This window comes from Mustela nivalis (assembly GCF_964662115.1).
Source record: "Mustela nivalis genome assembly, chromosome: 17".
In the NCBI taxonomy this organism is placed as follows: Eukaryota; Metazoa; Chordata; class Mammalia; order Carnivora; family Mustelidae; genus Mustela; species Mustela nivalis.
This window is the reverse complement of record NC_139036.1, coordinates 44418334-44446181: the sequence shown is the minus strand read 5'-3', so window position 1 is coordinate 44446181 and position 27848 is coordinate 44418334. Positions and strand designations below refer to the sequence as shown.

Below are 27848 nucleotides of genomic sequence, written 5' to 3'. Positions count from 1 at the left end.
CATGACCAAGAGGAGGGCCAACTGTGCAAGGGCCACCTTCAGAGGCTCCTCCTGGTCTGTGGGAGACTTCTCCATGACAGGGGGAGAGAGCGGCTTCTGGGGAAGACGAAGGTGGAGGGCTGAGGGGCTCTAGGACCGTCACATCGGCTTGGGGCCCCTGAGCACCTGTCCTCCGTGCGGGCCTGGTGAGGCTGAAGGGAGGAGGGCCCCCCACAACTCACCTGCTCTCGTCTTCGATTTTGAGGAACGGTGCCTTCAGCTTGGCCACTGGAAAGGAAACACACACACATGAGCCATCTGTCGGCTCCGGGGCAGGGCCCGCAGGGGAAATGCGCTGATAGGCAAGCCTGTGCCAAAGTCTAAGAGTCACACAGAACCGAGACCCACACCACCCGGAGGTGTGCCCTTCCGTTCGGCTGGGGTCAGCCAACACCCCCGTCTCTTCTGGTCTCTACCTGAGGTGAAAGAGAAGAGGTCCCCCAGTGGGGAGAGGCTGCAGGGGGCTTCCCACCCCAAAGCAGGATGGGGGACCCTGCTGTGTGGGGACGCTGGAGGCCGTCAGGGTGAGAAACCTGGCAGTCTCGGCTCGTTTCCGCTAAAAGCCTCGGGTCCTTCCCGACCTGCCCTCCTGCTGCCTCAGAATCCCGAGGGGCCTGAGAACACTCCCAGGTGGGAGACTCCAGGGTTTTTTTGCGGGAAAAGCAGGGAGGAAGAGAGCCAAAGAGTGTTTAGGGATCAAAGCAGGAGGGCAGTAAAAAAAAAAAAAAAAAAAAATCAAAGGTGAAATCCGGATCCTGGATCAACAGGGCCAGGGGCGCTGGGAAGACGAATTTGCTCAGTTAATCAAGAGATTCCTCTCCTCTGTGAGCTAGGTATTCGCAGAGTTTACAAAATCTCTTAGGTATTAAGAACCCCATCTTCTTCCCCCAGAGGCCCTGTGAGAAGGGCAGCTGGGCAGGCTGGGAGCACGGGCAGCCCCAGAGGCCCCCAGACCTTCCCCCTCCTTGAGAGGCCAGCGCCTCCCCCCTCAGACCCGCCCCAGGCTCCGCCAGCGCCCAAGCCAAAAGCAGCCTTGCTCCTCGCAAGGCAGCAGCTCTCATTAATTACTTTTTGGGGGCGATTTCTTGTCTTTCTAATTAACTGAGACAGTGATTAAAATCAATTCCCCCACAGATTTCCTTGAATTTTGAACATGAGAGGTGCCAAGTGACTTTTCTTAGCTCCTACTTGTGCACGAATAAATGCCACTTAAAGAGCAGCTCCGGGAGAAACATCCAGGGGGAGAAACTCTCCTGCGGTCCAAGAGGGGCCGGGAGCCGGGCTGTCAATCTGCCTGTTTGTCAGTTTCGGGGAGTCTGGCATTTGGGAGAGTGGTAGGCAGCTGTCACACTGCCCACCCCAAACTGCTCCTGAATCAGAGGGAAGAGGAAGGCAAACTTCAGGCAGGGCCGGGATCGGGCCGTGGCCGCACGCGGTCCTGGCGCTAAGGAGAAGCTCGGGCCACGCGGCTCTGGGCTTGCTCCCGGATACCCTTCTCCCGCCCTCTCGCCTCCAAAGCACAGGCCCTGCAAACACGACAGGACAACCTGGACTCGCTCGCTTCCTGCCGCAGAAAAGCGAGCAGATGCTGCCACAGAGGGAGCCGTGGGGAAGCGTTTAGGAGGGAGGGACTGCAGTTAGATGAGGAAAGCTACCACACTGACCTTTCCGCGTTCTTGACTCTGCTGGACACGCTCCCTAAATGGAAAGGAAAATAGGTTAAGGATGCGAGGGAGCTGGAGGGTCGAGGAAGCAAGGTCTGGTGAGGCAAGTCTCTGTGAGTCTGTCTGCCCCACTTTGCTTCCTGCTGTCAGCTGGGCTCTAAGAGAGGGCAGAGCCGACACAATGGCTCCCTCTGGCTCCCCAGGGACATGAGGGGGGGGGGCGGGCCCTGTGAGTGCATCTCAGTGGCAGCTGATTTTGTGGAGGGAACGCAGCACACCAGGAAGTGCAAGAGATGCAGAACCCCCGGGCCCGGGCGCAGGCCCGTGCTGTGCCACCCGGGGTGCAAGCGACAGCCCCCTACCTCGCCGACTTGGCCACGAGGTACAGACAAATGCAAAGGGAGGCGGCAATAGACCTGATGCAGGGCAGGTGCCCAGACGCGGCAGCTCGCATCTCCCAGGCCCTGCTGCTGTTCCAGGTCAGCTTACACACCTCTTGCTTTCCTGTGCCCTGTGCTGTGTATTTGGACCCTGTGGGTCAAAACCAATGTTTGGGTCTGGGACGCCTGAGTGGCTCAGTTGGTTAAGCGTCTGCCTCCAGCTCAGGTCATGAGGTCAAGATCCTGGGGTCCTGGGATCAAGCCCCTCATCAGGCCCCCTGCTCAGCAGGGAGCCTGCTTCTCCTTCTCCCTCTGCTGCTCCCCCTGCTTGTGCGCGCTCTCTCTCAAATAAATAAATAAGATCTTTAAAAGAAAAACAAAACAAATCTGTGTTTAGGTCAAGGTCAAACAAAGCTACTATATTATTAAAAATTAAATGGAAAAAAATAAGAAATCAGGGAGGGGGTTGGCAGAGATCTAGTGGGTCCAGGTCCATGTAGGTTCTGGATTCTTCTCTAGGCAACAACTCCAGGGCACCCATGACCCAAAGAAGCTTTCCCTATCTCCTTGCATATCAGCCAACTGCACACAGAACTTACTCTGAAAGACCCCTAAGTATCTACAAAATAGATTATTGGGGCGCCTGGTGGCTCAGTGGGTTAAAGCCTCTGCCTTCCGCTCGGGTCATGATCCCAGGGTCCTGGGATCGAGCCCATGTCGGGACTCTCTGCTCGGCAGGGAGCCTGCTTCCCTTCTTCTGTCTCTGCCTGCCTCTCTGCCTACTTGTGATCTGTCTGTCAAATAAATAAATAAAATCTTAAAAACAAAAGATTATTAAGTGAATAAGGCAAAGTAAAAATACCATGCGTTTGCAAAAAAGAGAGGAACTTTTGATTTATCTGCTCCCATAAGCACGGACCCTGGGAGGATACCTGGGAAACTATTCACACTGCTTATCTTGGGGAGGGAGCCTGGCAATGGGTGTAGAAGTCGCAGCGGAGAAAGACTTTCCTCGTACAACCCTCTGAATGGTGAACAATGCAGATCTATTTCACAGAAGCAGGAGAACCCCGAAGACTCCTAGACCAGAGGGTGTGGAGCAAGGGGCGCTGGGGCGGAGGGCTCCCTCTGCTATGGAGGGGTTCGCTACCACTGCTGGTCCTGCTCCTGGGTACCAGGCCCTGGGGGGTACCTGAAAGGCTTAATCCTTCCTCAGATTCAGGCTGGATGAAGACACCGTGGCTTTAAAAATCAGCCTGGGCTCTCTTGATGTAGGGTACACACAGTTCTAACTCTAGCAGAGGAAGGAAAAGCCAAATAGGAATTTGGAAGGTGACAGCTCTTTTAAACTGCAACATCCCCCACCCCCACCCATGCAAGCTGCAGGCTCATTCCTGGGCCAAGAGCTGGCCCCAGAACGGCAGCCTAGCCAGCAGGCCCTGAGCACTTCTGTTTTATCTAGGCCACGACTAGCCATGGGCAGTCCACAGCCCAGGCCACGGTGCATGCCTCAGTGGACCATGGGAGATCTGCAGGTAGCACGGGGAGGAGAGGGCAGGGCAACGAGAGGCTGTGGACACCAGGGCCACGCTGACGACGGAGGCTGCACTCTTCCTCCTTTTTCTGAAATGGCCAAGAACACATGGCTCATGTGGGTCAGGGGTTTACCAAAGCTGTCACCGACTTCACCACTGCAGACCATCCATTTCCCTTCAGTTCGGCAGGACAACCTACCTCTGGCTTCTTCTTCGGCCCTTGTTTCTTCACACACAGAGCATCAAGAGACAGCTGCTGCACGTGCATCAGCATTTCTGTGGAGGAAACAGAGGGCTGTGGCCAAAGGCTCCCACTCCTCTCTCCCCAGCACAGCCCCTTCTTGGGGCTGGGGCTCAGCTTCTCACCGGCCTGGCCCCCTGGATCACACCAGCCTTGCCTGCCACCTTCTGGCTATGTGTCATCTCTGCACCTGCTGATAATAAAAGAAAGGGCTGGGTCCTCTCTCCTTGGGAAAGTACCCAAGCTGGGTTCGGGCTATTTTGCCGCACTGGGTACCGCTCTTGAGGAGGAGCGGCCTTACGGCTCACAAGGGCTTTACGGTACCACTGAAGAGCTGTGCCCGAGATGGGGCGACACCAGCCACGTGCGTTACTCAGATGCAGCCTTAGATGGAAGACTCAGCAGGAGCTTCCCTAACACACAGGAAGGCAGGAAATTAGATCATGTTAGAAATCTCTGATTTTCCACTGACAAAAGAGCCCCCCAACATCCCAGACTGTACCTTCCTGAGCACAATTCTTGAACGCCCTGGCAGGCCTCTGGCTAGATCTGGATCAGTGTTATTAGAATTATAAGGCAACCCTATAGAAAACCCTAGACTCAGAGCAGAGCTGGGTACGTGGGCTAGTCACTGCTGGCTGATTCAGGATGGCTGTTCTAATGTAAATTTATGACAACCTGCAAATCGGCGATTACAGTGTGAGGCAACCCTACATAAAAGAAAGAACATAAAAAAAAATGTTTTTTTAAAGATTTTATTTTTGGGGCACCTGGCTGGGTTGGTCAGTGGAGCATGTGACTCCTGATCTTGGGGTTGTGAGTTCAAGGCCCACGTTGGGTGCAGAGATTACTTTAAATAAAATCTTTTATTATTTTTTATTTTATTTTTCTAAAGGTTTTATTTACTTATTTGAGAGCAAGAAAGAGCAAAAGCAGAGAGAGGCAGAGGGAGAAGGAGACGTAGGCTCCCCACTGAGCAGTCCCCAGGATGGTGACCTGAGCCGAAAGAAGACACTTAAACGACAGAGCCACCCAGACGCTCCTAGAATAAAACCTTTTTTTCCCTAAAATAAAATCTTAAAAAATAAAAATAGAAATAAAAATAAAAAAGATTTGGGGCACCTGGGTGGCTCAGTCAGTTAGGCACCTGCCTTCGGCTCTGGTCATGATTTCTGGGTCCTGGGATCGAGTTCTGCATCAGGCTCCACGCAGTGGGGAGTCTGTTTGTCCCCCTTCCTCTGCCTCTCTCCACACTTGTGTTCTTTCTCTCTCAAATAAATAAAATCTTTTATAAAATAAAATAGATTTATTTTTAGGGACACCTGGGTGGCTTAGTCAGTTAATGTCTGCCTTCGGCTCAGGTCATAATCCTGGGGTCCTTGGATCGAGTCCCATATTAGGCTCCTTGCTCTGCCAGGAGCCGATTTCTCCCTCTGCCTGCTGCTCTCCCTGCTTGTGTTCTCTGTCTTTCTCTGGCAAATAAATACATAAAATCTAGGGGAAAAAGAAGATTTTATTTTTAAGCAATCTCTGCACCCAGTGTGGGGCTCGAACTCATAATTCTGAGATCAAGAGTTGCAGGCTCCACCGACCAAGCCAGCCAGGTGCCCTGAAGGAACATGAAATTTAGTTGGGTCAAACTAGGTTGGAATGTGGGCCACACTCCTCACTTGTGATGACATTAGGGATAATTTACCTAATATTTACTAAGGCTCAGTTTCTTTATCTGTACAATGGGCAAAAGACTGCAATGGGGATTAACTGAGCTGATACCTAGCAGAGTAATATGTAGTCAGTGGTTATGGAGAATAGGAGGATTTCTGTATTTTTTGTTGTTGTTGTTTTTAAGGATGTCATTTATTTATGTGACAGAGTGCGCGAGAGCACCAGGAGGGGGAGCAGGCAGATGGAGAGGGGGAAGCAGGTCCGATGTGGGGCTCGATCTCAGGACTCTGGGATCATGACCAGAGCTGAAGGCAGACACTTAGCTTACGTAGCCCCCCGGGCGCCCCGGATTTCTGGATCTGTGGAGAAGGATCATGACACCAGCTGGAGGGGGGTGCAGCACAGCTAAACAAAGCGGTGCCTTCCAGCACCCGTGCCCTGCTCTCACTCTGGCTGGTCCACATCCCCCACCTCTGTGCGTCAACACAGTGAGTGAGTCCATCTGGCTTTCCGCTAGCTTCCACTGGCGGACAGCCCTCTAAGAGCAGATGCCGTCAGCCAGTCACCAAGTCCCCTCTGCGGAAGCCCTGTGCAGAAACGGTACCGTCCACGTGCAGGATCCTCACTCCCCAGGAGCGGGCATTGGTCAGGAGACTGCTGCTGCTCCCGCCGCCTCCTCCGCTGCCACTCTCCTGGAAAGACAACCCGGTCAGGCAGGAGCAACGGACTCCCCAAGGCCTAACGGGCTCCGGGTGGCCCCCATGAAGAGAGGGTGTGGGAGAGTCTCCCCCAGGCCCCCCAAGGACCCTGTTTCCTACACGGGCCAGTCCCCGCCCCTGGTGATCAGGAAGGAATGGAGGGTTCTCAGAGAGCTGTCTGTCCGTTTGCCAGGAGGGCCTCTGTGAGCCAAGCTCTTGGCACCCAGCAGGGACCCGACAAACAGCAGCGCCAGCCGCCACCATCAAGCAGGAAGCTGCGTCTGCCTCAGGCTGTCCCCACCCCACCACCCAAGCACAGCCCACCTCCTCCCTTGGCCACAGCCACGCACCCTTCTTGACACCACTTCTCCCACTTTCCTCACAAGAGCACCCTGACTCCTCCTCCCATGACTTCACTTCAGTGGCTCTGGATCTCGCAAAAGGGATAAACAGCTACTTATACGAGATGCGCAGCCTGGCTTATGTGCAGCGCAGACACATCCCCGTGTCCCTCCGGGGTGCTCTCGCTAGCTCTGGAGACGGAAGGATGGGGGAGTCAAGACCCAGGCTTTACCACCACCCTGGGTGACTCTGGACAAACTGCTTTACTTCTCTGAACTCTACCTGCTCATCTGTAAGAAGGAAATAAAGACGCTCCATCCCACAGCTGTGCATTTCGTGGCCGTATTCTGGAAAGCCCTCAAGAGAAAGGCTATGTCCTCCCCCGGGCACCTTCAGCCCGCCTCCCTCGGCTCACCTGGTTTCTGATGGCCTTCTGCAGCAGCTCCTTCCCTCTGCTCAGAGGCACCTGACAGGAAGAGAAGAGCCGTGATCCAGACTCTGCAGCCCACCTGTGCACAGATGTGCCCCACAGGTGCCAGAGGCGGGGCGGGGGGAGGGGTCCTAGGGACCCGGCTCTCGGAAAGCTGGGAGCAGTGACAGCTGAGGAGCAGCAGAACGAGAGCCCAAAGAAGTTTCTGGAGTAAAGGAAAAGCCACCTACAATTCCAGGTCACCCACAGGTAGCCACAGCTTGGACCCCGGTGGAGATGGATGTCCTGAATGGACCCAAGGTCAAAGTGTCCCCCATGTTCTAAGACCACTCTTGGAGAGTTTCCACACGCCCAGCAGAGCAACCTGGCTCAATTTCAACAAGTCCTCCCTGGTTTACAAAGGACCTTCCTATTGTTTCTGAACCTCTGACACGGAAGTCCCATGAAAAGTGAAATGTATCACAGAAGGGACCGCGTGGGGATAACAACTTGGTGAGCTTTTTGGATGTAGAGCTAGATTCAGTCCCTGAATTCAAATGAGGGATTAAATTAAACCAGACGAAACTAAAGCTGGAGACCGCCCACAGGGGCTCACCGAGGTGTACTTCCTTTGTTCAGAGAACACACCTTTCGTACCCAATGAGATTCTTACCGAGTCTGCAGGCTTCTGTGAAGGCCTGGTGTGGCCACCCTTTGGATGGGCCATGGATGGTGTCTGTCCTCTGACCTCGCTGGGGCTGGGGCAGCCTCTGGGGCTTGTCCTACTGCTCTCTGTCTTCGCCTCCCTGCGGCTGGACACGATGTAACTTACTTCTTTGCTCAGAAAACCCTCAATTACCTGAAACCAGATCACAGAGGTGGCTGCAAACCAAAAGGCAGATGTAGAATCATCGATTTTGAGAGGCTGGGGAAGGAAATCTTGGCTGCCAGAAGTTTCAGAATCAATGTCTTTAAATAGACCAAATGCAGTTCTGTACCGAGCCCCCAAGAAGACGTCATCCTGAAACATAATAGGGTCTATATATATATGTATATAGAAAATACAGGTTTTTGTCTCCAGAACGGCTGCTTCTGACCCAGCAGCAAAAGGCCACAGGCTTTGTTATTTGACCAGTTTGAGTCTGCACAGAGCGAGAGCACACTGACGGGGCTCGACAAGATTAAGAGTAGCTTAGTTGGGGGCGCCTAGGTGGCTCAGTCAGGTAAGCTCAAGTCATGATCCCAGGGTCCTGGGATCGAGTCCTGCATTGGGCTTCCTGCTCAGCAGGGAGCCTGCTTCTCCCTCTTCCTCTGCTGCTCCCCTGGCTTGTGCCTTCTCCCTCTCAAATAAATAAATAAAATCTGGAAAAAAAAAAGGGGGGGGCCCTGGGTGGCTCAGTGGGTTAAGCCGCTGCCTTCGGCTCAGGTCATAATCTCAGGGTCCTGGGATCGAGTCCCGCATCGGGCTCTCTGCTCAGCAGGGAGCCTGCTTCCTTCTCTCTCTCTCTCTCTCTCTGCCTGCCTCTCTGCCTGCTTGTGATTTCTGTCAAACAAATAAATAAAATCTTAAAAAAAAAAAAAAAAAAAAAAAGGCCCCTGGGTGGCTCAGTCGGCTAAGTATCTGCCTTTGAATCAGGTCATGATCCCAGGGTCCTGGGATCAAGTCCCACATTGGGCAGTCTGCTCAGTGGGGAGCCTACTTCTCCCTCTATCCCTCCTCCTAGCTCCTGATCTCTCTCTCAGAAATAAAATCTTAAAAAAAAAAAAAAAAAATTAAGGGGCGCCTGGGTGGCTCAGTGGGTTAAGCCTCTGCCTTCGGCTCAGGTCATGATCTCAGGGTCCTGGGATTGAGATCCGTTTTGGGCTCTCTGCTCGGCGGGGAGCCTGCTTACCCCCCCAACAACCGCCTGCCTCTCTGCCTACTTGTGATCTGTCAAATAAATAAATAAAATTTTTATTAAAAAAAAAAATGATGAGGTGCCTGGGTGGCTCAGTGGGTTAAAGCCTCTGCTTTCAGCTCAGGTCATGATCCCAGGGTCCTGGGATCGAGCCCCATATTGGGCTCTCTGCTATGCGGGGAGCCTGCTTCCTCCTCTATCTCTGCCTGCCTCTGCCTACTTGTGATCTTGGTCTGTCAAGTAAATAAATAAAAATCTTTAGTATATGTGCTGCCGAATGGAGCACTAAATAAAAATCTTTAAAGAAAAAAAATTAAAAACAAAAAAAATGAGGGGCTGAGAGGCGCCTGGGTGGCTCAGTGGGTTAAAGCCTCTCCCTTCAGCTCAGGTCATGATCCCAGGGATCAGGGTTCTAGGATCGAACCCCGTATCGGGCTCTCTGCTCAGCAGGGAGCCTGCTTCCTCCTCTCTCTGCCTGCTTCTCTGCCTACTTGTGATCTCGGTCTGTCAAATAAATAAATAAAATCTTAGGGGTGCCTGGGTGGCTCAGTGGATTAAGCCGCTGCCTTCGGCTCAGGTCACGATCCCAGTGTCCTGGGATCGAGCCCCGTATCGGGCTCTCTGCTCAGCAGGGAGCCTGCTTCCTCCTTTCTCTCTCTGCCTGCCTCTCTGCCTACTTGTGATCTCTCTCTCTGTCAAATAAAATAAATAAAATCTTTAAAAATAAATAAATAAATAAATAAATAAATAAAATCTTAAAAAAAAAAAAAAGTTTAAAAAAAATGAAAAAGAATAGCTTAGGTCACAGCTTTCCTGTGAAGGCGCACTGTGGCATTCTAACACTGCACCTGTGATCTTGGCCACACCACCAAACGGAGCAAAAATATGAAACCAGAAACGGTCTTGGAGAGAGTGAGTGAGCGAGAGAGCACTTGCAGACAAGCAGGTGGTGAGAGGGCGGGGGCAGAGGGAGAGGGAGGAGGAGAGAGAATCTCAAGCAGGCGCCACGCATGCCCAGCACAGAGCACAACACAAGGCTCAATCTCACAACCTCGAGATCGTGACCTAAGCTGAAATTGAGAGCTGGATGCTCAGGGCGCCTGGGTGGTTCAGTCATTTCAGTGTCCAACTCTTGATTTCAGCTCAGGTCAATCTCGAGATCAATCTCGAGATCATGAGATTAAGCCCCATGTTGGGTTCCCTGCTCAGCTGGGAGTCTGCTTCTCTCCCTTGCCTTCAGCCCCTGCCCTGGCTCACGTGCACGCATGTGCTCTTTCTCTAAAATAAATGAATCTTAAAAAAAAAAAAAAAAAAAAAAAAAAAATGAGTTGGACACTCAACCAACTGAGTCACCTAGGTGCCTCAGTAACTTGTTTTATGCCCCAGTTCTGGGGTGGTTTTTTACACACCAAAGGCTAAAGCTAAATGATAGAACAGGCGACAAGTTCAAAGGAAATTTGGGGCCAGGTGCGGGTGTATAATCATCATTTGGTACATTCCCCACTGCTGAGTTTCCATATCCCTGAGTTTCTGTTCCTTTGACAATTCTCTGCATTCCAAGTTTATTCAAGTCATTTCCCCAGCTGCCTGCCTCTTTGGGGCCAAGGGCCATCATCCTATTTTCTAAACACAAGAGTTACCCATGCCAGCTGCTTACTAAGACACACATGCACCTTAAAAATATTTTAAAGGACAGGGGCGCCTGGGTGGCTCAGTGGGTTGGGCTGCTGCCTTCAGCTCGGGTCATGATCTCGGGGTCCCGGGATCGAGTCCCACATCGGGCTCTCTGCTCGGCGGGGAGCCTGCTTCCCCCCCTCTCTCTCTGCCTCTCTGCCTACTTGTGATCTCTGTCTGTCAAATAAATAAATAAAACCTTAAAAAATATATATATTTTAAAGGACACAAACATGGCAAATGCTTTTTACCCAAAGTTTTTTTTAACCAGTGTTATTTAAAAGAGCTAAAATTTAGAAATAATCTCAATGTCCACAGTGGAACAATTAAGTAAACTAATAACCCGCTCAAAAAATATTATATGCTCATTACAAATAATGCATATGAGGGACAATAATGATAGGAAAGTGCTAATGCATTAAGGTTGTAGGCAAAATATTGCTAATCAAAAACGTATTCATTGGGACGCCTGGGTGGCTCAGTTGGTTAGGCAGCTGCCTTCGGCTTGGGTCATGATCCCAGTGTCCTGGGATCGAGTCCCACATCGGGCTCCTTGCTCCGCAGGGAGTCTGCTTCTCCCTCTGACTCTGCCTGCCACTCTGTCTGCCTGTGCTTGCTCTTGCTCTCTCTCTCTCTGACAAATTAATAAATAAAATCTAAAAAAAAAACCCCCCCAAAAAAAAAACGTATTCATGATCATAACTACACAGAAAATGAGCATTAAAAAAAAAAAAAAAATAGGGCGCCTGGGTGGCTCAGTGGGTTAAGCCGCTGCCTTCGGCTCTGGTCATGATCTCAGGGTCCTGGGATCGAGTCCCACATCGGGCTCTCTGCTCAGCGGGGGGCCTGCTTCCCTTCCTCTCTATCTGCCTGCTTCTCTGCCTACTTGTGATCTCTGTCTGTCAAATAAATAAATAAAATCTTAAAAAAATAAAATAAAATAATGGGGCACCTGGGTGGTTCTGTTGGTTCAGTATCTGACTCTTGATTTCAGCTCAGGTCACGATCTCAGAGTTGGGAGATAGAGACTCATGTGGGGCTCTACACTGCGCACGGAGTCTGCTTATGATTCTCTTTCTCCCTTGCCCTCTCTCCCTTCCCACTCTAAAAAAATTATAATAAAAATAAAATTTAAAAAAGGGAAAAAGAATAGAGACAGAAGTAGATGAATGCATGGGCGCCTGGGTGGCTCAGTGGGTTGAGCCTCTACCTTCGGCTACGGTCATGGTCTCAGGGTCCTGGGATTGAGCCCCATGTCGGGATTTCTGCTCAGCGGGGAACCTGCTTCCCCTCTCTCTCTCTGCCTGCCTCTCTGCCGACTTCTGATCTCTGTCAAATAAATAAATAAAATCTTTAAAAAAAAAAAAAAAGAAGTAGATGAATGCTTATCCAGATTAGGGGTACTGAGGAGAAATGGGCAGTGACTGACAATGGTTATGGGCTTTTTTCTTTTGGCGGTGATGAAAAATGTTCTAAGTCTGACTGTGTATTCACATAGCTTGCATATCTCTGTGAATACGCTAAAAGCCATTTAAAAAACAACAAAATCACTTTATTTATTTGAGTGGGAGCCTGATGCGGGACTCAATCCCAGGACCCTGAGATCATGACCTGAACTGAAGGCAGTCGCTTAACCAACTGAGCCACCAGGTACCTCTAACTTCATTGTTTTTTTTAAGCATTTTTTTTAAAAGATTTTTATTTATTTATTTGACAGACAGAGATCACAAGTAGGCAGAGAGGCAGAGAGAGAGAGAGGAGGAAGCAGGCTCCCCGCTGAGCAGCGAGCCCGATGTGGGGCTCGATCCCAGGACCCTGGGATCATGACCTAAGCCAAAGGCAGAGGCTTTAACCCACTGAGCCACCCAGGTGCCCCAAGCATTTTTTTTTTTAAGATTTTTCTTTACTCAACAGACAGAGATCACAAGTAGGCAGAGGGAGGAAACAGGCTTCCCACTGTGCAGAGAGCCCGATGCAGGGCTCGATCCCAGGACCCTGAGATCATGACCTGAGTGGAAGGGAGAGGCTTAACCCACCCAGGCGCCCCTCTAACTTCATTTTTAAAAAGGGTGGCTTTGGAAACTGTAGTCATACCAATGAAAATACCTGGAAGTCACAGACAGAACTCCTCTCCAGCTCCTGCCCTACCACCCACAAAGGCACATGACATCACAGGTTGGGAGCAATTCACATACCCCACCCAGCTGCTGGATGGCCCCCGTCAAAAACTGGAGACTTTTGCCAGCAGGCAGATCCAGATAAAAGGACTTTCCAGAGAAGGGCTGCCTCCCAGCATTTGGTGAGTTCTTCCGGCATTTTTCCAGACAACTGGAAACTCCCAGCTGAGTCCCTAGAAAAGAACGACAAAAGGAACAAAGTGAGAAGCATGGGCTAAGGGAGTCCCGCGAGCAAAGCAATGCTCACCAACGGCCTCTGCGTGGCGTGCCCCAGGTAGGCCCCGGGCATGGAAAGATGAACCTGAGACTAGTGCTCCTGCCCTGGTGAAGCTCGGATGCAGAGACACCAGGACCCTCACACATGGATGGTAGGAACATAACACAGTGCAGCCACTTGAGAAAAGTGAGGTAGTGTCTCAAAATGCTAACCATTAACACGTGACCCAGCAATTACACTCCTAGGCCTGTATCAGGGAGAAATGAACGCATACGCCCAGATAAAAACCTATACAGGGCGCCTGGATGGCTCAGTTGGTTAAGCGACTGGCTTCAGCTCAGGTCATGATCCCGGAGTTCTGGGATTGAGTCCTACATCAGGCTCTCAGCTCCATGGGGAGTCTGCTTCTCCCTCTGACCTTCTCCCCTCTCTCACTCTCTAATAGTAAATAAAATCTAAAAACAAACAAACAAACAAAAAACCCTATACAAGAAGGTTCATTGCAGCCTGGTTCATTGAGCCAATAGGGAATAATTCTCATGTAAATAAAACGGTAAGTGGAATGTGGTGTATCCACTCAATGTAATTTTATTGGGCAATAAAAAAAGATTGAACTACTGATACATGCTACAACTGGGTTGAACCTCAAACACATGCTGAATTAGAAAAGCCAGACACAAAGGACCACATATTATATGACTGCATTTATAGGAAATGCCCAGAAAAGGAAAATAGAGAGAAAAATTAGATCAGCGGTCACTTAAAGGCTGATGGTGGGCGGAATAAGGAGTGACTAAAAATGGGCATGAGGTTCTTTTCGGGTTGATGAAAATATTATAAAATTAGACTGGTGTGTTAGTTGCATAACTTGGTAAATTAACTAAAAATCACCGAAAGCATACATTACAACAAATGAATTTTATAGTATGTAAATTATATCTCAATGAAGCTAAAAAAAAGGAACCCCCAAAACCCTCAATGAATATAATCTTGAGAATTGTACATTTCACTATATATAAATTTTACATTAAATGGAAAAAACTATAAACAAATATGGAATTCTAGTCAATGAAACGCATGCTGAACTATTTAGAGGGAAAGGTACTACTGTCTACAAATTACTTGAAATGTATCAAAAATACAATAGATGGGAAACCTGGGTGGCTCAGTGGGTTAAGCCTCTGCCTTTGTCATGTGTTCCTGGGATGGCTCTCTGCTAAGCAGGGAGCCTGCTTCCCCCCACTCCCCCCTCCCTGCCTCTCTGCCTACCTGTGATCTCTGTCTGTCAAATAAATAAATAAAATCTTAAAAAAAAATACAATAGATAAAAATCAATGATGATAAAATAAGTATAGTAAAACATCAACGGTAAAACTAAACGGTGTGTCCAGATGCTCGTGTGGAATTCTTTTGACTTTGTTGCAGGGCTGAAAACTTTCACAATAAATGTTAAGAGATAAAACAGATAAAAATGGATTTGAGAAAATGTGATAAACACTGAAGACAGGCAAAGAAGTTCTAACATACAGATAAGAAGAGTTCCTAAACACAATGAAAGAAAACAAAAAATCCCCAGAATACTAAAACTTACAATTGAAGAAACTTTCCCTGAAATAAAAAAGTGTATTTGAAACTAACAAATTCAGTTTGTCACATACTTGAAAAAATGGACCCGGAAGAGCCAATACCAAGATATAGTTAGTGACATTGCTGGATTTTTTTTTTTTTTAAGATTTTATTTATTGTTTATTGGACAGAGAGAAAGAGTGAGCATGAGTAGGGGGAGAGACAGAGGGAGAAGGAAAAGCAGATTCCTGCTGACCAGGGAGCCTGATGTGCGACTCGATTCTAGGACTCTGGGATCGTGACCAAGCCGAAGGCAGACGCTTAACCGACTGAGCCACCCAACCACCCCCGGATCAGATAATTTTGTAAGTTTTCTAAAACTCTTTGATTCCACTAATTCTTTTTTTAAATTTATTTATTTGATAGAGATCATAAGTAGGCAGAGAGGCAGGCGGAGAGAGAGATTGGAGGAAGCAGGCTCCCTGCTGAGCAGAGTCCAATGCAGGGCTCTATCCCAGGACCCTGGGATCATGACCTGAGCCGAAGGCAGAGGCTTTAACCCACTGAGCCACCCAGGAGCCCCTGATTCCATGAATTCTTGCATCACTGCTACCTACTGCCCTATCAGACTCCCAGCTGGACCTGCTCAGTTAAACCCTGCCTGCCCTGGTGAGATGGTATTTTTCTTTTTCTGAGTTCCATATCACTTACTGTCTGTCCTCGTGGTATTTTCAGCTTCATATTCTTGTTTACTTCTTCAGGGTGAACCTCTGGGCTCCCATTAGACTGGGAACTATTTAGGGAAGAGATTTCGACTTACATATCAGTATTGTTCCCATAAAACCAGAGCCTGCTCTCCCATCCTCAGCGGGCGCCTGACCTCCGGGCACTTAACTTCTGGTCCCCTAAACCTTCCTCTTCCTGAAAGTGTCAGGTACAGAGGCGGAAAATACTGGAGAGTCAGGTTGGCATTTCACAGAGAAGACTCCTGTTGTGAGTCCCTGCCTCTGCTTCTTCCTAGCTGTGTAACCCTGGGCAGGTCACAATCTCTCTTAGTGTCTCCCAATCTTCTGAAATAGTGATAACAATTACTACCCATCCTCCTTGGACAGTCCATATGGAGTAAATCAAATACTGCAAATTGTGTCAGGTAATGGTATTGGGGGGGTGGGTATTCAAATACTTAACCTGCACCAACCACTCTGAATGGAGACTGGCCGGAAGTATCGGATTTAGCCAAATGAGGAATACCTGCCGAAAGTTAGCCCTGGGCATTATTCTAACTGTGGCCATTCTAGATCCCTCCCAATGCTAACTTCTCCAGAAAGCTTGCTTTTCTTTTTTTCTTTTTTAATTGAAGTATAAATAACATACAACATTGTTATTAGTTTCAGGTGTACACTTTAATTCTGTACTTGCATAGAAAGCTCTCTCAGAATCACTCCTTTCGAGTTCCAAACAAGATGATAAACACATAAGGCCCACTGACTTTCTCGACAGAAATAAAACCTAGAGAAGCCACGGAAGTGAGGAGGAATGAGATGGATGTCAGATCCGGGCCTTGGGGGCTGGGCGGACAGTAAGCTCAGAGCAGAAGGGTGCCAGGGTGTGAAGGTGGGGGACAGACTGGGGATTGCTTTCAACTTGTGCTGTCACTGCTTGGCAGTGGGCAGGGCCAGTAAGCAGCCCCGTACCCCCCAGAGGCAGCAGGGTACCATCAAGGCAGTGTGGGAGCCTAGCACAGGGTAAATACGCACATGTGTATGAGAAAGAGATAACAAGAGGTCAAGGGGACCGCGAGCTGGCTGGTGTCTGAATGAACCTTCCTCCCTACCGTCTATCCATTTGGTGAGTTAGGTAATTACAACTCAAGGAGACAGCTCTTTTTTTTTTTTTTTTAAAGATTTTATTTATTTATTTATTTTTAAAAATATTTTATTTATTTATTTGACAGACAGATCACAAGTAGGCAGAGAGGCAGGCAGACAGAGAGGGAAGCAGGCTCCCTGATGAGCAGAGAGCCTGATGCGGGGCTTGATCCCAGGACCCTGAGATCATGACCTGAGCCGAAGGCAGAAGCTTTAACCCACTGAGCCACCCAGGCGCTCCAAGGAGACAGCTCTTGAGGACGAACAGCACAAGGCACTGTGTATATCTGGGAGGGCACAGGCTGTGGCTGCAAACAGGGAGTGACTGAGCCCATGCTGGGACCAGGGGCTGTCCTCTACTGTCCCACCCCCAGTCCCTGCACGCAATGGAGTGGCAGAGGACAGGGTCTGGGCTTTTGCATCTATGTCCCAGAAGCACGTTATCAATCAGAGTGGCTAACTGTCTCCCAGGGACATGGGCTTATAAGAAAATATGAGGCAACTGAAGAAAGAAAGTATATAAAAAACGTTTTCGGGGCACCTGGGTGGCTCAGTCATTAGGTGGCTGCCTTCGGCTCAGGTCATGATCCTGGGGTCCTGGGATCGAGCCCCACATCGGGCTCTCTGCTAGGCGGGGAGCCTGCTTCCTCCTCTCTCTCTGCCTGACTCTCTGCCTACTTGTGATCTCTCTCTGTCAAATAAATAAATAAATAAAATCTTTAAAAAAAAAAAAAAAAAGACGTTTTCTCTGGTACAGCATATCTATCTGTCCTAAGTAATGGATTGGACAGAGAAAAGAATTTTAAAGTATTACAAATCATCTCAAAAAAGGGAGAATATTGGAAATAATAAAACAGGAACAGCAGGTAAAAAATTGGAGATAAAAGACATGAAAAATACAATAGTTAAAAAAAGCTCATATTGGGGCGCCTGGGTGGCTCAGTGGATTAAGCCGCTGCCTTCGGCTCAGGTCATGATCTCAGTGTCCTGGGATCGAGCCCCGCATCGGGCTCTTTGCTCAGCGGGAGCCTGCTTCTCTCTCTCTCTCTGCCTGACTCTCCACCTACTTGTGATTTCTCTCTCTGTCAAATAAATAAATAAAATCTTTAAAAAAAAAAAAAAAGCTCATATAATAAAAAGAAATAATTCAACTATAAATGAGCAATGAGGGGCACCTGGCTGGCTCAGCTGGTGAGAGCGCAGCTCTTGATCTCAAGGTCATGAGTTTAAGCCCCATGTTGGGCATGCACCTCCTTAAAATAAAAAATACATTAAAAAAAGGGGGTGGGGTGGGGCACCTGGGAGGTGCAGTTACTTTAAGGGTCCTACTCTTGATTTCGACTCAGGTCATGATCTTGGGGTTGTGAGACGAAGCCCCACCTAGCTGGGAATGGAGCCTGTTTAAGATTCTCTCCTTGGGGCACCTGGGTGGCTCAGCGGGTTGGGCTTCTGCCTTCCACTTGGGTCACGGTCTCAGGGTCCTGGGATCGAGCCCCGTGTTAGGCTCTCTGCTCGGCGGGGAGCCTGCTTCCCCCTTTCTCTCTGCCTGCCTCTCTGCCTACTTGTGATCTCTGTTTTTATTAATTTATTTGACAGGCAGAGATCACAAGTAGGCAGAGAGGCAGGCAGAGAGAGAGGGGGAAGCAGGCTCCCTGCTAAGCAGAGAACCCAATCGGGGCTCTATCCCAGGACCCTGGGATCATGACCTGAGCCGAAGGCAGAGGCTTTAACCCACTGAGCCACCCAGGTGCCCCTGAAATTATTTTAAAGAATGAAAAAGAAAAAACCCAAACCCTCAGTAGGTGAGTTACATCTTGTAACATAGTGTGAGTTGGTGGCTGAAGTGGAGGAACTCTTCCAGAAGGTATCAAGAAGAGATAAAGAAATGGACCAACCAGATATTAAGAAAGGACAGAAAGAGAAGTGTGAGCAACACCACAGAGGGACTGTAAAGGGAAAGAAAAAAAGAATGGAGACAGGAAAATATTTGGAGAAATAATGGTCCAGGCTTCTGAATATATGTGGAGGGTAAATGCAAGAACTTCTGTTCTCGCCCCCAAGGGCCACTAAAATGACAGATAAAAGAATAAAAATGGACAAAGAAACTGGCAAGAAGATGACAATAGGCAAGAGAGATGCCCCTGAACTGTGGAAGCTGGAAAGCAGATGGTGAGTGGAAAGCAGGCAGAGGCCCCAGAGAAAGCGGCCTCTGAAGCCCTCGAGAAGCTGGAGCTGGAAGGCCCACACCTGCAGAGCCAGAGAGAGAAGGCTAGAGCGCAAGACGGGGGCTGAGAAAGAGGCTATCAGAAAGTCTTTAAAAGGAATGGTTAGCCGGTCACCAGGAACCCTCTCTCACCCCAGGAGAAGACTCCAGCAATGGTTCTTCCCTGGGGGGAGATTTTGATGGAAACATTGTTGGTGGTCACAATGGAGAGGGGTTGTGCTTCTAGCCAGCAGAAGCCAGGAAAGCAGCTTCACATCTTCCAGGACAAGGTCCTTGCAGGAAAATGACCTGGCCCTACATGTCAACAGCGCTAAGTGTGAAAGCTCCCTGGGCTAGAGGACATGGAGCACAGGTGAGAGCAGGGATAAGCCCCACTGAAAACACAGAAGGATATCTACCTATTGAACAGTGAGACCTGTAAACCTCTTCCCCTATGGAGCTCCCAGAATGCTGACCACCACACTTATAACCCCCAGTGTGATAGTGGTAGGAGGTATGGCCCTTTAGGGGAGATCATAATGTAGAACCTGGCCCCCAACATGAGGCTGGTGTCCTTGTAAGAAGGAGAGAGACCAGAGCTTTCACTCTCTCCATCCAGGAGGGCATAAAGAAGAGGTCATATGAACACATAGCTAGATGATAGGCATGTACAAGGCAGGAAGAGTCCTCACCAGAAACTGAATCTACTGGCGCCTTGACCTTGGTCTACCAGTCTCCAGTAACAGGAGAAATAACTGTCTGTTGTTTAAGCTACTCAGTCTATGCTGTTTTGTTATAGCAGCCTGAGCTATAAGACACCCACCAAAATTGCCAGGTTCCAGCCTGATTACTTAGAATCAAGTCTACTGCTGACAGTCCTTTCCAATTGGCATTTTATCACCTCACTTTGAAATAAAAAGGGTTACGAAAGACCATCAAATATTTAAAGAAAGCTTCTAAAAAAGAAGAAAAAGGAAAGTTTTTAACAAGAAATCTGACTACCAAATGAACAGAAAAAAGACCTTAGAGGAGAGACAACACAGGAAAGCAGAGGAAAACAGAAAAAAAAAAAAAAAAAACAAAAAAACCCATGAATATCTCAGAGAGATAAAAGAAAGCAATGCCTTCCATAAGCACAGAGGCAACTATAAAAAAAGGAAACTACAGAGAAAAAAGCCTTTTAGGAATTGAGAAACCTATTACAGAAATAAATTTAATATAATGATTGGAGCTTAAGTTGAAGAAATTCTACATAGAAGAGAACAAAAAACAAACAGATGGAAAGTGGGAGAGAAAGGAAAAACGAAGAATTGGTCCATGAGATCCAATATCTGAATAATACAAAGTTCCAGAAATAAAAAAGAAAGAAAATGGAGGGGATGAATCTTACAGAAATAGTGCTAGCAACTTCCAGAACGAAAGAAAATGAGTTTCTAGACTGAGAGTCTCCACCAAGTGCCCTTGCCATGAATGAAAAAAGTCCCACATCAGGGCACACTGTCAAGTTTCAGGACATTAAGGAGAAAGAAGATTTTGGCTTCATTTCAGGCCATTTTGGAGACCAGGTAATTTAAAAGCCTTCATAATACAAAATATCTAAAAAAAATACTGGCTAAAATATAAATACAAATCCCATCTAACAGCTAAATTCACAAAATAAATAAATAAAAGGACCCCACAAATGCCCTGAATGATGAGAAAACTGAAAACCACTGTGGTAAAAGCTAATGCTGGCTGCCCTGGGGGAGTTTGTGGGCTTAAAAGAAAAGGGTTTGGGACTGATGAGCCAGATGGGCCCAGGAGATAAGGTTTTGTGCCTGCCTAAAGGAGGGAGATAGAATTGAGAAATCCTGCATGAATCTAGGAGAAAAGGTAAATTAGAAAATAATCTATCCACCAAAAGAGACAAAGGGGGAATACTGTCTATATTAGCTTGGGCTCTGCATGACAAAAATCTTCTCTGAGAACTCATAAGCACAGGCCTCCCAAGAATTTGGAATTCAAATTCACATTACTTATGTGGTCTAAAAACCCACGATGACCACCACCAAGCAGAGAAATTAAAGCAAAAAATAATCCCAGCTCGGGGCACCGAGGTGGCTTAGTGGGTTAAAGCCTCTGCCTTCAGCTCAGGTCATGATCTCAGGGTCCTGGGATCCAGGCCTGCATCTGGCTCTCTGCTCGGCAGGGAGCCTGCTTCCTCCTCTCTCTCTGCCTGCCTCTCTGCCTACTTGTGATCTCTGTCAAATAAACAAATAAAATCTTAAAAAAAAAAAAAATAATAATCCCAGCTCATGTCTTTGGCATACCTTAAACAATCAAATGCAAAGCAGTTCTAGAGGTACACAGCCTAGTTCAAGGTTCCAAGAATTTCCAAAGATAAAGCATCCTCAAACATTAACTCACCTTCCAACATTATAAAACACCATGAAGGAAATAAACTAGTGGGTAAGAATCAACAGAAATAAGAGACACCAAAATTGGATCCCCAGGAGCTTCAAACAGAATAATCATATAGACTATAAAATAATTACTTCAATTATTAAATGCTTTATTTCACTAAAATCAGTATTTAAAATACTGAGAGAAAATAAATGTCAACTTAGAATTTTGTATCTGATTGAACAATTATCCAAGAGTGAGGGCAAAATAAAGGCAACTTTCTTTATTTTTTATTCCTTTTTTTTTTTTTAATCTTGAGGGCGAGAAGGGTAGAGGGAGATGGAGAGAATCCTAAGCTGGGTCCATACCCGTCATGGAGCCTGACACTGGGCTTGACCCCACAACCCTGAGATTACGACCTCAGCTAAAATCAGTAGTCAAGAATCAGATGCTTTACTGACTGAGCCACCCATTTTTTCAACAAAGAAAACCAAAGGCATTTTTTCAAACAAAGAAAACCCATTTATCCACAAACACTTCTTACTAAAGGACTTCACAGAGGTGTACTTTGGAATGAAGGAAGTTAGACCCAGAAGGACTGAAATGCCAAAAATTTGGCAAAAATATGTATAAATCTAAACAATCACTGACTGTATAAAACAATAACAATGACAAATTTGGAAGTAAAAAAGACAATCAGTGTTAGATGGGGGCAGGGGTGGTTCAGAGATAGACCAGTCGAGGCCATTATCGTGTTCAGGAGGAAGGCAGAAATATTTACAGAATCGGACTTTGCTATAGTACACTGGAAGCTACAAGAAGTGGAACGTGGTTGAATCACTATATTGTACATTTGAAACTAATATAAGACAAGATGTTAATTATATTGGAATTAAAAATTAAAACAAAACAGGGATGCCTGGGTGGCTCAGTTGGTTAAGCAGCTGCCTTCGGCTCATGTCATGATCCCAGGGTCCTGGGATCGAGTCCCACATCGGGCTCCTTGCTCGGCAGGGAGCCTGCTTCTCCCTCTGCCTCTGCCTGCCTGTGCTCGCTCTCTCTCCCTCTGTCTCTGGCAAATAAATAAATAAAATCTTAAAAAAAAAAATTAAAACAAAACAAAAAGATTTGTACACTTAAAAAGTGGAACAGGTCTTCAAAATTCTGGGGAAAAATGATTTCCAACCCAGAATTCTTTAACTCTTTATCATTCAAATGTAAGGTAGAATAAAAATTTGTCAGGGAGCCTGGATAGCTTAATGGATTAAGAGTTTGCCTTCAGTTCACATCATGATCCCAGAGTCCTGGGATTGAGCCCCACATGGGGCTTCCTGCGGAGTGGGGAGCCAGCTTTTCCTCCTCCCTCTGACCCTCCTGCGCAAACCCCCTACCCCGTGTTCTCTCTCCCTTTCTCAAATAAATAAATAAAATCTTTTAAAAAAGAGTGAAGAATTATCAGACCTGCAGGTCTTGAAAAATTTATCTGTCATATACCTTTCTCAGGAAGCTATATTAGAAGATGTACTCCACCAAAATGAGGAAATAAATGAGGGAGAAGAAAAAAGGAATTTGGAATGTAGGGGATCCTAAACAGGAAAGAAGCAAAGGGAAATCCATAAAATGATGAAGGGAGATTCTAGGATGAAATCAGTGCAACAAGCCTAGGCATAGCTGGGCGGGACTGGAAGACTAAGACAAATGATTTCAGAAGGTATGTCTTCCAGACAAAGAAGAAACTGATGGATTCTTTGATGATGAGCTTGAAGGCACTGAGGGAAGGTTTGTAATTCTGGTAAAATCTGGACATGAATTAGTCATCATTCACAGAAAATGAGGCATATTTCCTACTTTACTACATGGGTCATCTGTGAATAACCATAATAATAATAATGCAAATAAATGAGTGACCAATCAAAAATGACTACATATAGGGGTGCTGGGGTGGCTCAGTGGGTTAGCTCAGCTCAGGCCCCGTGTTGGGCCCAAACAAACAAATGACAAAAACAGACTTTATATGCACTAAGAAGAGGAGAGATGAGGAGGGAAATGTGTGTGTGTGTGTGTTTTTGCGCGCACGCTCAGGTAAGTGGGGAGAGAACAAAAAATATTTTCCATGCTAGGAAATCAATAGATATAATTTAAGTTGAAAACAACAAAAACAGTAGGAGTATGCTATTTAGAAATAAGTAGGTAAACACTAGAAGAAATAGCTAAAACAGCTGTAAACAATGGCACCCTAGGGAGTGGCAATCAAGAGGAACAACTCCCACTGCTGGGTGTGTGTGGGTGTGTGTGTGTGTGTGTGTGTGTGTGTAGGAGAGAGAGAAAGGGAGGGATGGAGACCTGGCCTTTTAAAATGATGTAACCAGGGATGCCTGGGTGGCTCAGTTGGTTAAGCGGTTGCCTTCGGCTCAGGTCATGATCCCAGCGTCCTGGGATCGAGTCCCACATCGGGCTCCTTGCTTCGCGGGGAGCCTGCTTCTCCCTCTGACTCTGCCTTCCACTCTGCCTGTGCTCGCTCTCTCTCTGACAAATAAATAAATAAAATCTTAAAAAAAAAAAATAAAATAAAATGATGTAACCATAAAATTGTGATTAAAAAAATTTTTAGGGGCGCTGGTGGCTCAGTGGGTTAAAGCCTCTGCCTTCAGCTCAGGTCATGATCCCAGGGTCCTGGGACCGAGCCCCGCATGGAGCCTGCTTCCTCCCCTCTCTCTCTCTGCCTGCCTCTCTGCCTACTTGTGATTTCTCTCTCTGTCAAATAAATAAAATCTTTAAAAAAAATTAAAAAGTTTTTAAAACCCTCTAAAATTCACACACAGTCATATTACAGTGAATTTTAAGAACAAATATAAAGAGAATCATCTGAAATGTTCTCATGAAAATAGCAGGTCACTTACAAAGGAACAAGAATCAGACCAACATCAATTATCAAAGGCTCTACTTTCTGCAGGAAGAAAATACTGTAATTTTTCACTGTGTTGAAGGAAAAGAACTTTGACTTAAGAATTTTAACACAACGGTGAAGTCAAGATATTCTCAGGCATAAAAGCCTCAGAAAATTCATCCCGTAAAGCCCCCTTTTGAAAACTCTTGGAGAAAAGTTCTTCAGCAAAGGAAGAGTGGATAACTTAGTAAAATACATTAACGTTCAAAGGCAACAACCAAGGCCTGTATCTGTAATTATCCAGAACTAAAACTAGAAGATATTGAAAGAAGTGGGAGGGGGAAGATTGAGGGAAGTGAGCATGTGCTGAAATACGCTATCTATTTCGGTGTTTAAGTTTATGGTAAAAATAACCATGAATGTGGGCTTAATAAAAGACTCTATCCTGACTCCCCATCTGCTAATCTTGTTTGTATTATCAGACTGAAAGCTCTTATTTGACCTTTAACATGAATTCCTAAATGATTCAATGACATCCCACCATACACACACACTCAAAACCACTAAGTAATTAGAAAACCCTAACAGCGCTAACATTTCTCGACCTTTCCATCCCAAGAGACTCTGGTGCAGGAGGAGCAACTTCGACCTCGCATCCCTAGTTGTGACCTGTTACCTACCTAGGTCCGGAGCCCGGAGCCTACTCTCAGCCATAGAAATCCGCAGCTCAGAGAATTTGCCGTCGCCTAAGAAAGGACAAAACAGCAGCAGAACCACCTTCATTAGCCTTCGACCTTCTATCATCCCCCCCTTCCCCCCCGCCTTCCAATTACCGCACAATCTCCGGAGCGGCTCCCGGGTACAGCAAGCCTCAAATCCATCCCAATCCACATCTCATCTCACCTCCCGCACCCCCTTCAAGGCTCTGGTCCCTCAGTCCCACCGGCCCCTCTAGGACTGCGCTCTCAACTCCCACGGCCTCTTGGCCACCCTTGGTACGTTTCAATTCCTCCCTCCGGGTTCTTGTCCCCTCAGTCCCTCCGCCCCCTCGAGTCCTCTGCCTCCTCAACTCCTGGGAGCTCTTTCCGTCCCTCCACCCTCCTCAGCTTCTGCACCTATCCGCTCCCCAATGCCTGTGCACCTTCCCCATTCCTTATCCTCTCTACAATCTCACGACCCCTTCCGCCAACCTTCTTACCCCATCTTCCCCTTCCCGGCATCCGTACCCTTTCCTGGCTCCCTCAAATTCTTGGCTCCTTCTCGGCCTCCGTACTCCTTCCTCAAGGCCTCCGCGTTACATTCGCGGGCTCCATGAGCGATTTCAGACGTCCGAGGGCCCACGGCAACTCCTCGAGTACATTATCAGTCTCTAGGCGCCCTCGGTCGCGGCTTCGGTTTAAATTTCCTGTCGGCCCCGCCCCCTAAAATAGCGTAATAGCTGTGAGGGGCTGCCCTACGGTGGCCCTGCGAGGTCAATATTAACTCGGCAAATGCTCCCTTTCCCCCTTCCTTTTCAGTTCCGCTTTCTCCACCGTCTCTTCATTTCTTGATTTGCCATTGGGTGGAGGAGATACCCTGCGCCTTAAAAGACGGGAAGCTGGCGGCTAGTGGTAGCCAGTCTTCGTGATTCTTCACACTAAGCTGGTTGGAAATTCTTGGGAGTTAGATAATAAATAACAAGACAAGGGGCGCCTGGGTGGCTCAGTGGGTTAAGCCGCTGCCTTCGGCTCAGGTCATGATCTCAGGGTCCTGGGATCGAGTCCCACATCGGGCTCTCTGCTCAGCAGGGAGCCTGCTTCCCTCTCTCTCTCTGCCTGCCTCTCCGACTACTTGTGATTTCTCTCTGTCAAATAAATAAATCTTTAAAAATAAATAAATAAATAAATAACAAGACAAGCCTAGCACTCACAGAACATTGACAATTTACAAAAGAACAACAACCCATGAACACTTCATTTCATCTTCACATCTTTGTTTCACTCCCTTTTCTCCACTTACCTACCTCCAAAAAAAATTCTCAAAAGAGGTGTCTCCATTCTTCACTTCTTATTCCCAACTCACGTAATTAGACTTTGATCCTCACCTATCCACTAAAACTATACTTGTCCAGGTCAGCTATCACTTCCATTTTCCCAAATCCTATGGTCACTTTGCTATACTCATCCTATCTGACTTTTAGAACCCTGAAACAGACTATTCTCTCCTTCTTGAGCCAATTTCTTCATTTTGCTTCTATTTCTACCAGTTTTCATCTTCCCTCAATGATTCTTCAATTTCCTTTGCTGAATCCAAAGGCATTGTCCCACCTATAAATGTTTCAGCATACTAAGTAAGGCTTTAGACCTTAGCCCTCTTCTCTTCCATATTAACACTTTCTCCCTAGAAGATTTCATTCAACTCCATGGCTTTACAATTGGCTCTATGCTAATGCCTGCAGTATTTCTATCTCTACCTCTGACCTCTCCCTTGATCTCCAGACTTATATATATCCAAGTGGCTACTGAACATTTCTACTTGGATGTCCAATGGACAACCTCAGGCTTAATATGTTCGAAACAGAACATTTGCTTCACCCACACTCCCCTCAAAAAACCCACCTATTCTCCATCTCAGTACATGTCATACAATCCACTCAGTTGCTCAAGACAAAAACCTAGACATTATTTCAGTATTTGCCCTTATCCCCACCCCTACTCCAAAAACAAATTCCGCCAACTCCAAAGTACATCTTGAATCAGACCACTGCTATCATCTTAGTTCAAGCCACCAGACCTTCTTGCCCAAAGCACTGTGTTAATTTCTAACACAATTTCTAACACTTATTTTTTTTATTTTAATATTTTATTTATTTATTTGACAGAGAGAGAGAGAGAGAGCGAGCACAAGTGGGGGGGGTGGAAGAGGGAGAAGCACGCCTCCCGCAGAGCAGAGACCATGATGTGGGGCTTTATCCCAGGACCTGAAGGCAGACACTTAACGACTGAGCCTCCCAGGCACCCCTCTTTTTTTTTTTTTTTTAATTAAGTAAACTCTATCCCTAATGTGGGTCTTGAACTCATGACCCTGAGATCAAGAGCTGCATGCGCTACTACTGACTAAGACAGCCAGGTGGCCCAACACTACTTTTACTCTTGAGTACCTTCCTACATCTCCTCAAAGTAATCCATTCTCCATGCACAACTGGAATGATATTCATTAATTACCACGGCACATATACAAATGATCACATATACTTTATATCCCCTCCAGCAGGATCCCTCCCTATACTAGCATATACATACCAGCCCTGATGAACTAAAGCTTGACCATGTGACTTGCTTTAGCTGATGTAAAAAGAAAAAAAATTCACATCACTTCCAAGCACAAGTTTTAAGAAACAGGATCATTTACCAAGTTCTTTCCCCCCATTACAATGACTAGCAATGTCCTAGCTAGAGGAAGACCTGACAGCTTGGGTTCCTCAGTCAAGATGACATAGAACTGGGGCGCCTGGGTAGCTCAGTGGGTCAAAGCCTCTGTCTTCAGCTCAGGTCATGATCCCAGGTTCTGATTCCAGCTCCTGGGATCTAGCCCAGAATGGGGGGAAAGAACTGTCTAGCCCAGAATCGGGCTCTCTGCTCAACAGGGAGCCTGCTTCCCCCACCCGCCTCTGCCTGTCTTTCTGCCTACTTATGATCTCTGTCTGTCAAATAAATAAATAAAATCTTAAAAAAAAAAAAAAAAAGATGACATAGAACAGAACCATGGGGAACCCCAAATGGATTTGTAGCATAAGTAAGAAATAAATTTCTGTTATTTTAAGCTACTGAGATTTGGGTATCATTTTTTACATCATAATCTAGTTTAAGGTTCCCAAAGTATAGCTCATCCCTTTCAAAAGGCTCTAGGAAGTCAAAACTATTTTTGTAATAACACAAAAGACATTATTTTCCATTATTTGTTCTCATTCTCTCATGAATAGTTTAGTGGAGTATGCAGAAGCAAAAATAAGAATCCAACACTC

At 47.0% G+C, this 27848-nt stretch overlaps 1 protein-coding gene across 10 annotated transcripts in view; it reads right to left on the bottom strand.

Moving 5' to 3' along the window:
• Window positions 1–27848, bottom strand: part of DBF4B (DBF4B-CDC7 kinase regulatory subunit) — a 48394-nt gene that overhangs the window by 8711 nt on the left and 11835 nt on the right. For 5 of the 10 annotated variants that reach the window (XM_082706368.1, XM_082706371.1, XM_082706370.1 and 2 more), the window contains 9 exons: window positions 25072–25266; window positions 24526–24591; window positions 12741–12895; window positions 7647–7832; window positions 6980–7030; window positions 6129–6216; window positions 3818–3894; window positions 1704–1737; window positions 222–267 (listed from right to left, as the gene is read on the bottom strand). In XM_082706368.1, the coding sequence (XP_082562494.1) occupies window positions 222–267; window positions 1704–1737; window positions 3818–3894; window positions 6129–6216; window positions 6980–7030; window positions 7647–7832; window positions 12741–12895; window positions 24526–24559 (671 nt within the window). In that variant the 5' untranslated portion in view covers window positions 24560–24591; window positions 25072–25266. Of the gene's footprint in view, window positions 1–221; window positions 268–1703; window positions 1738–3817; window positions 3895–6128; window positions 6217–6979; window positions 7031–7646; window positions 7995–12740; window positions 12896–24525; window positions 24592–24678; window positions 24976–25071; window positions 25267–27848 lie in introns of those variants that run through there. The other 5 variants (XM_082706364.1, XM_082706367.1, XM_082706366.1 and 2 more) reach the window with 3 other exon arrangements.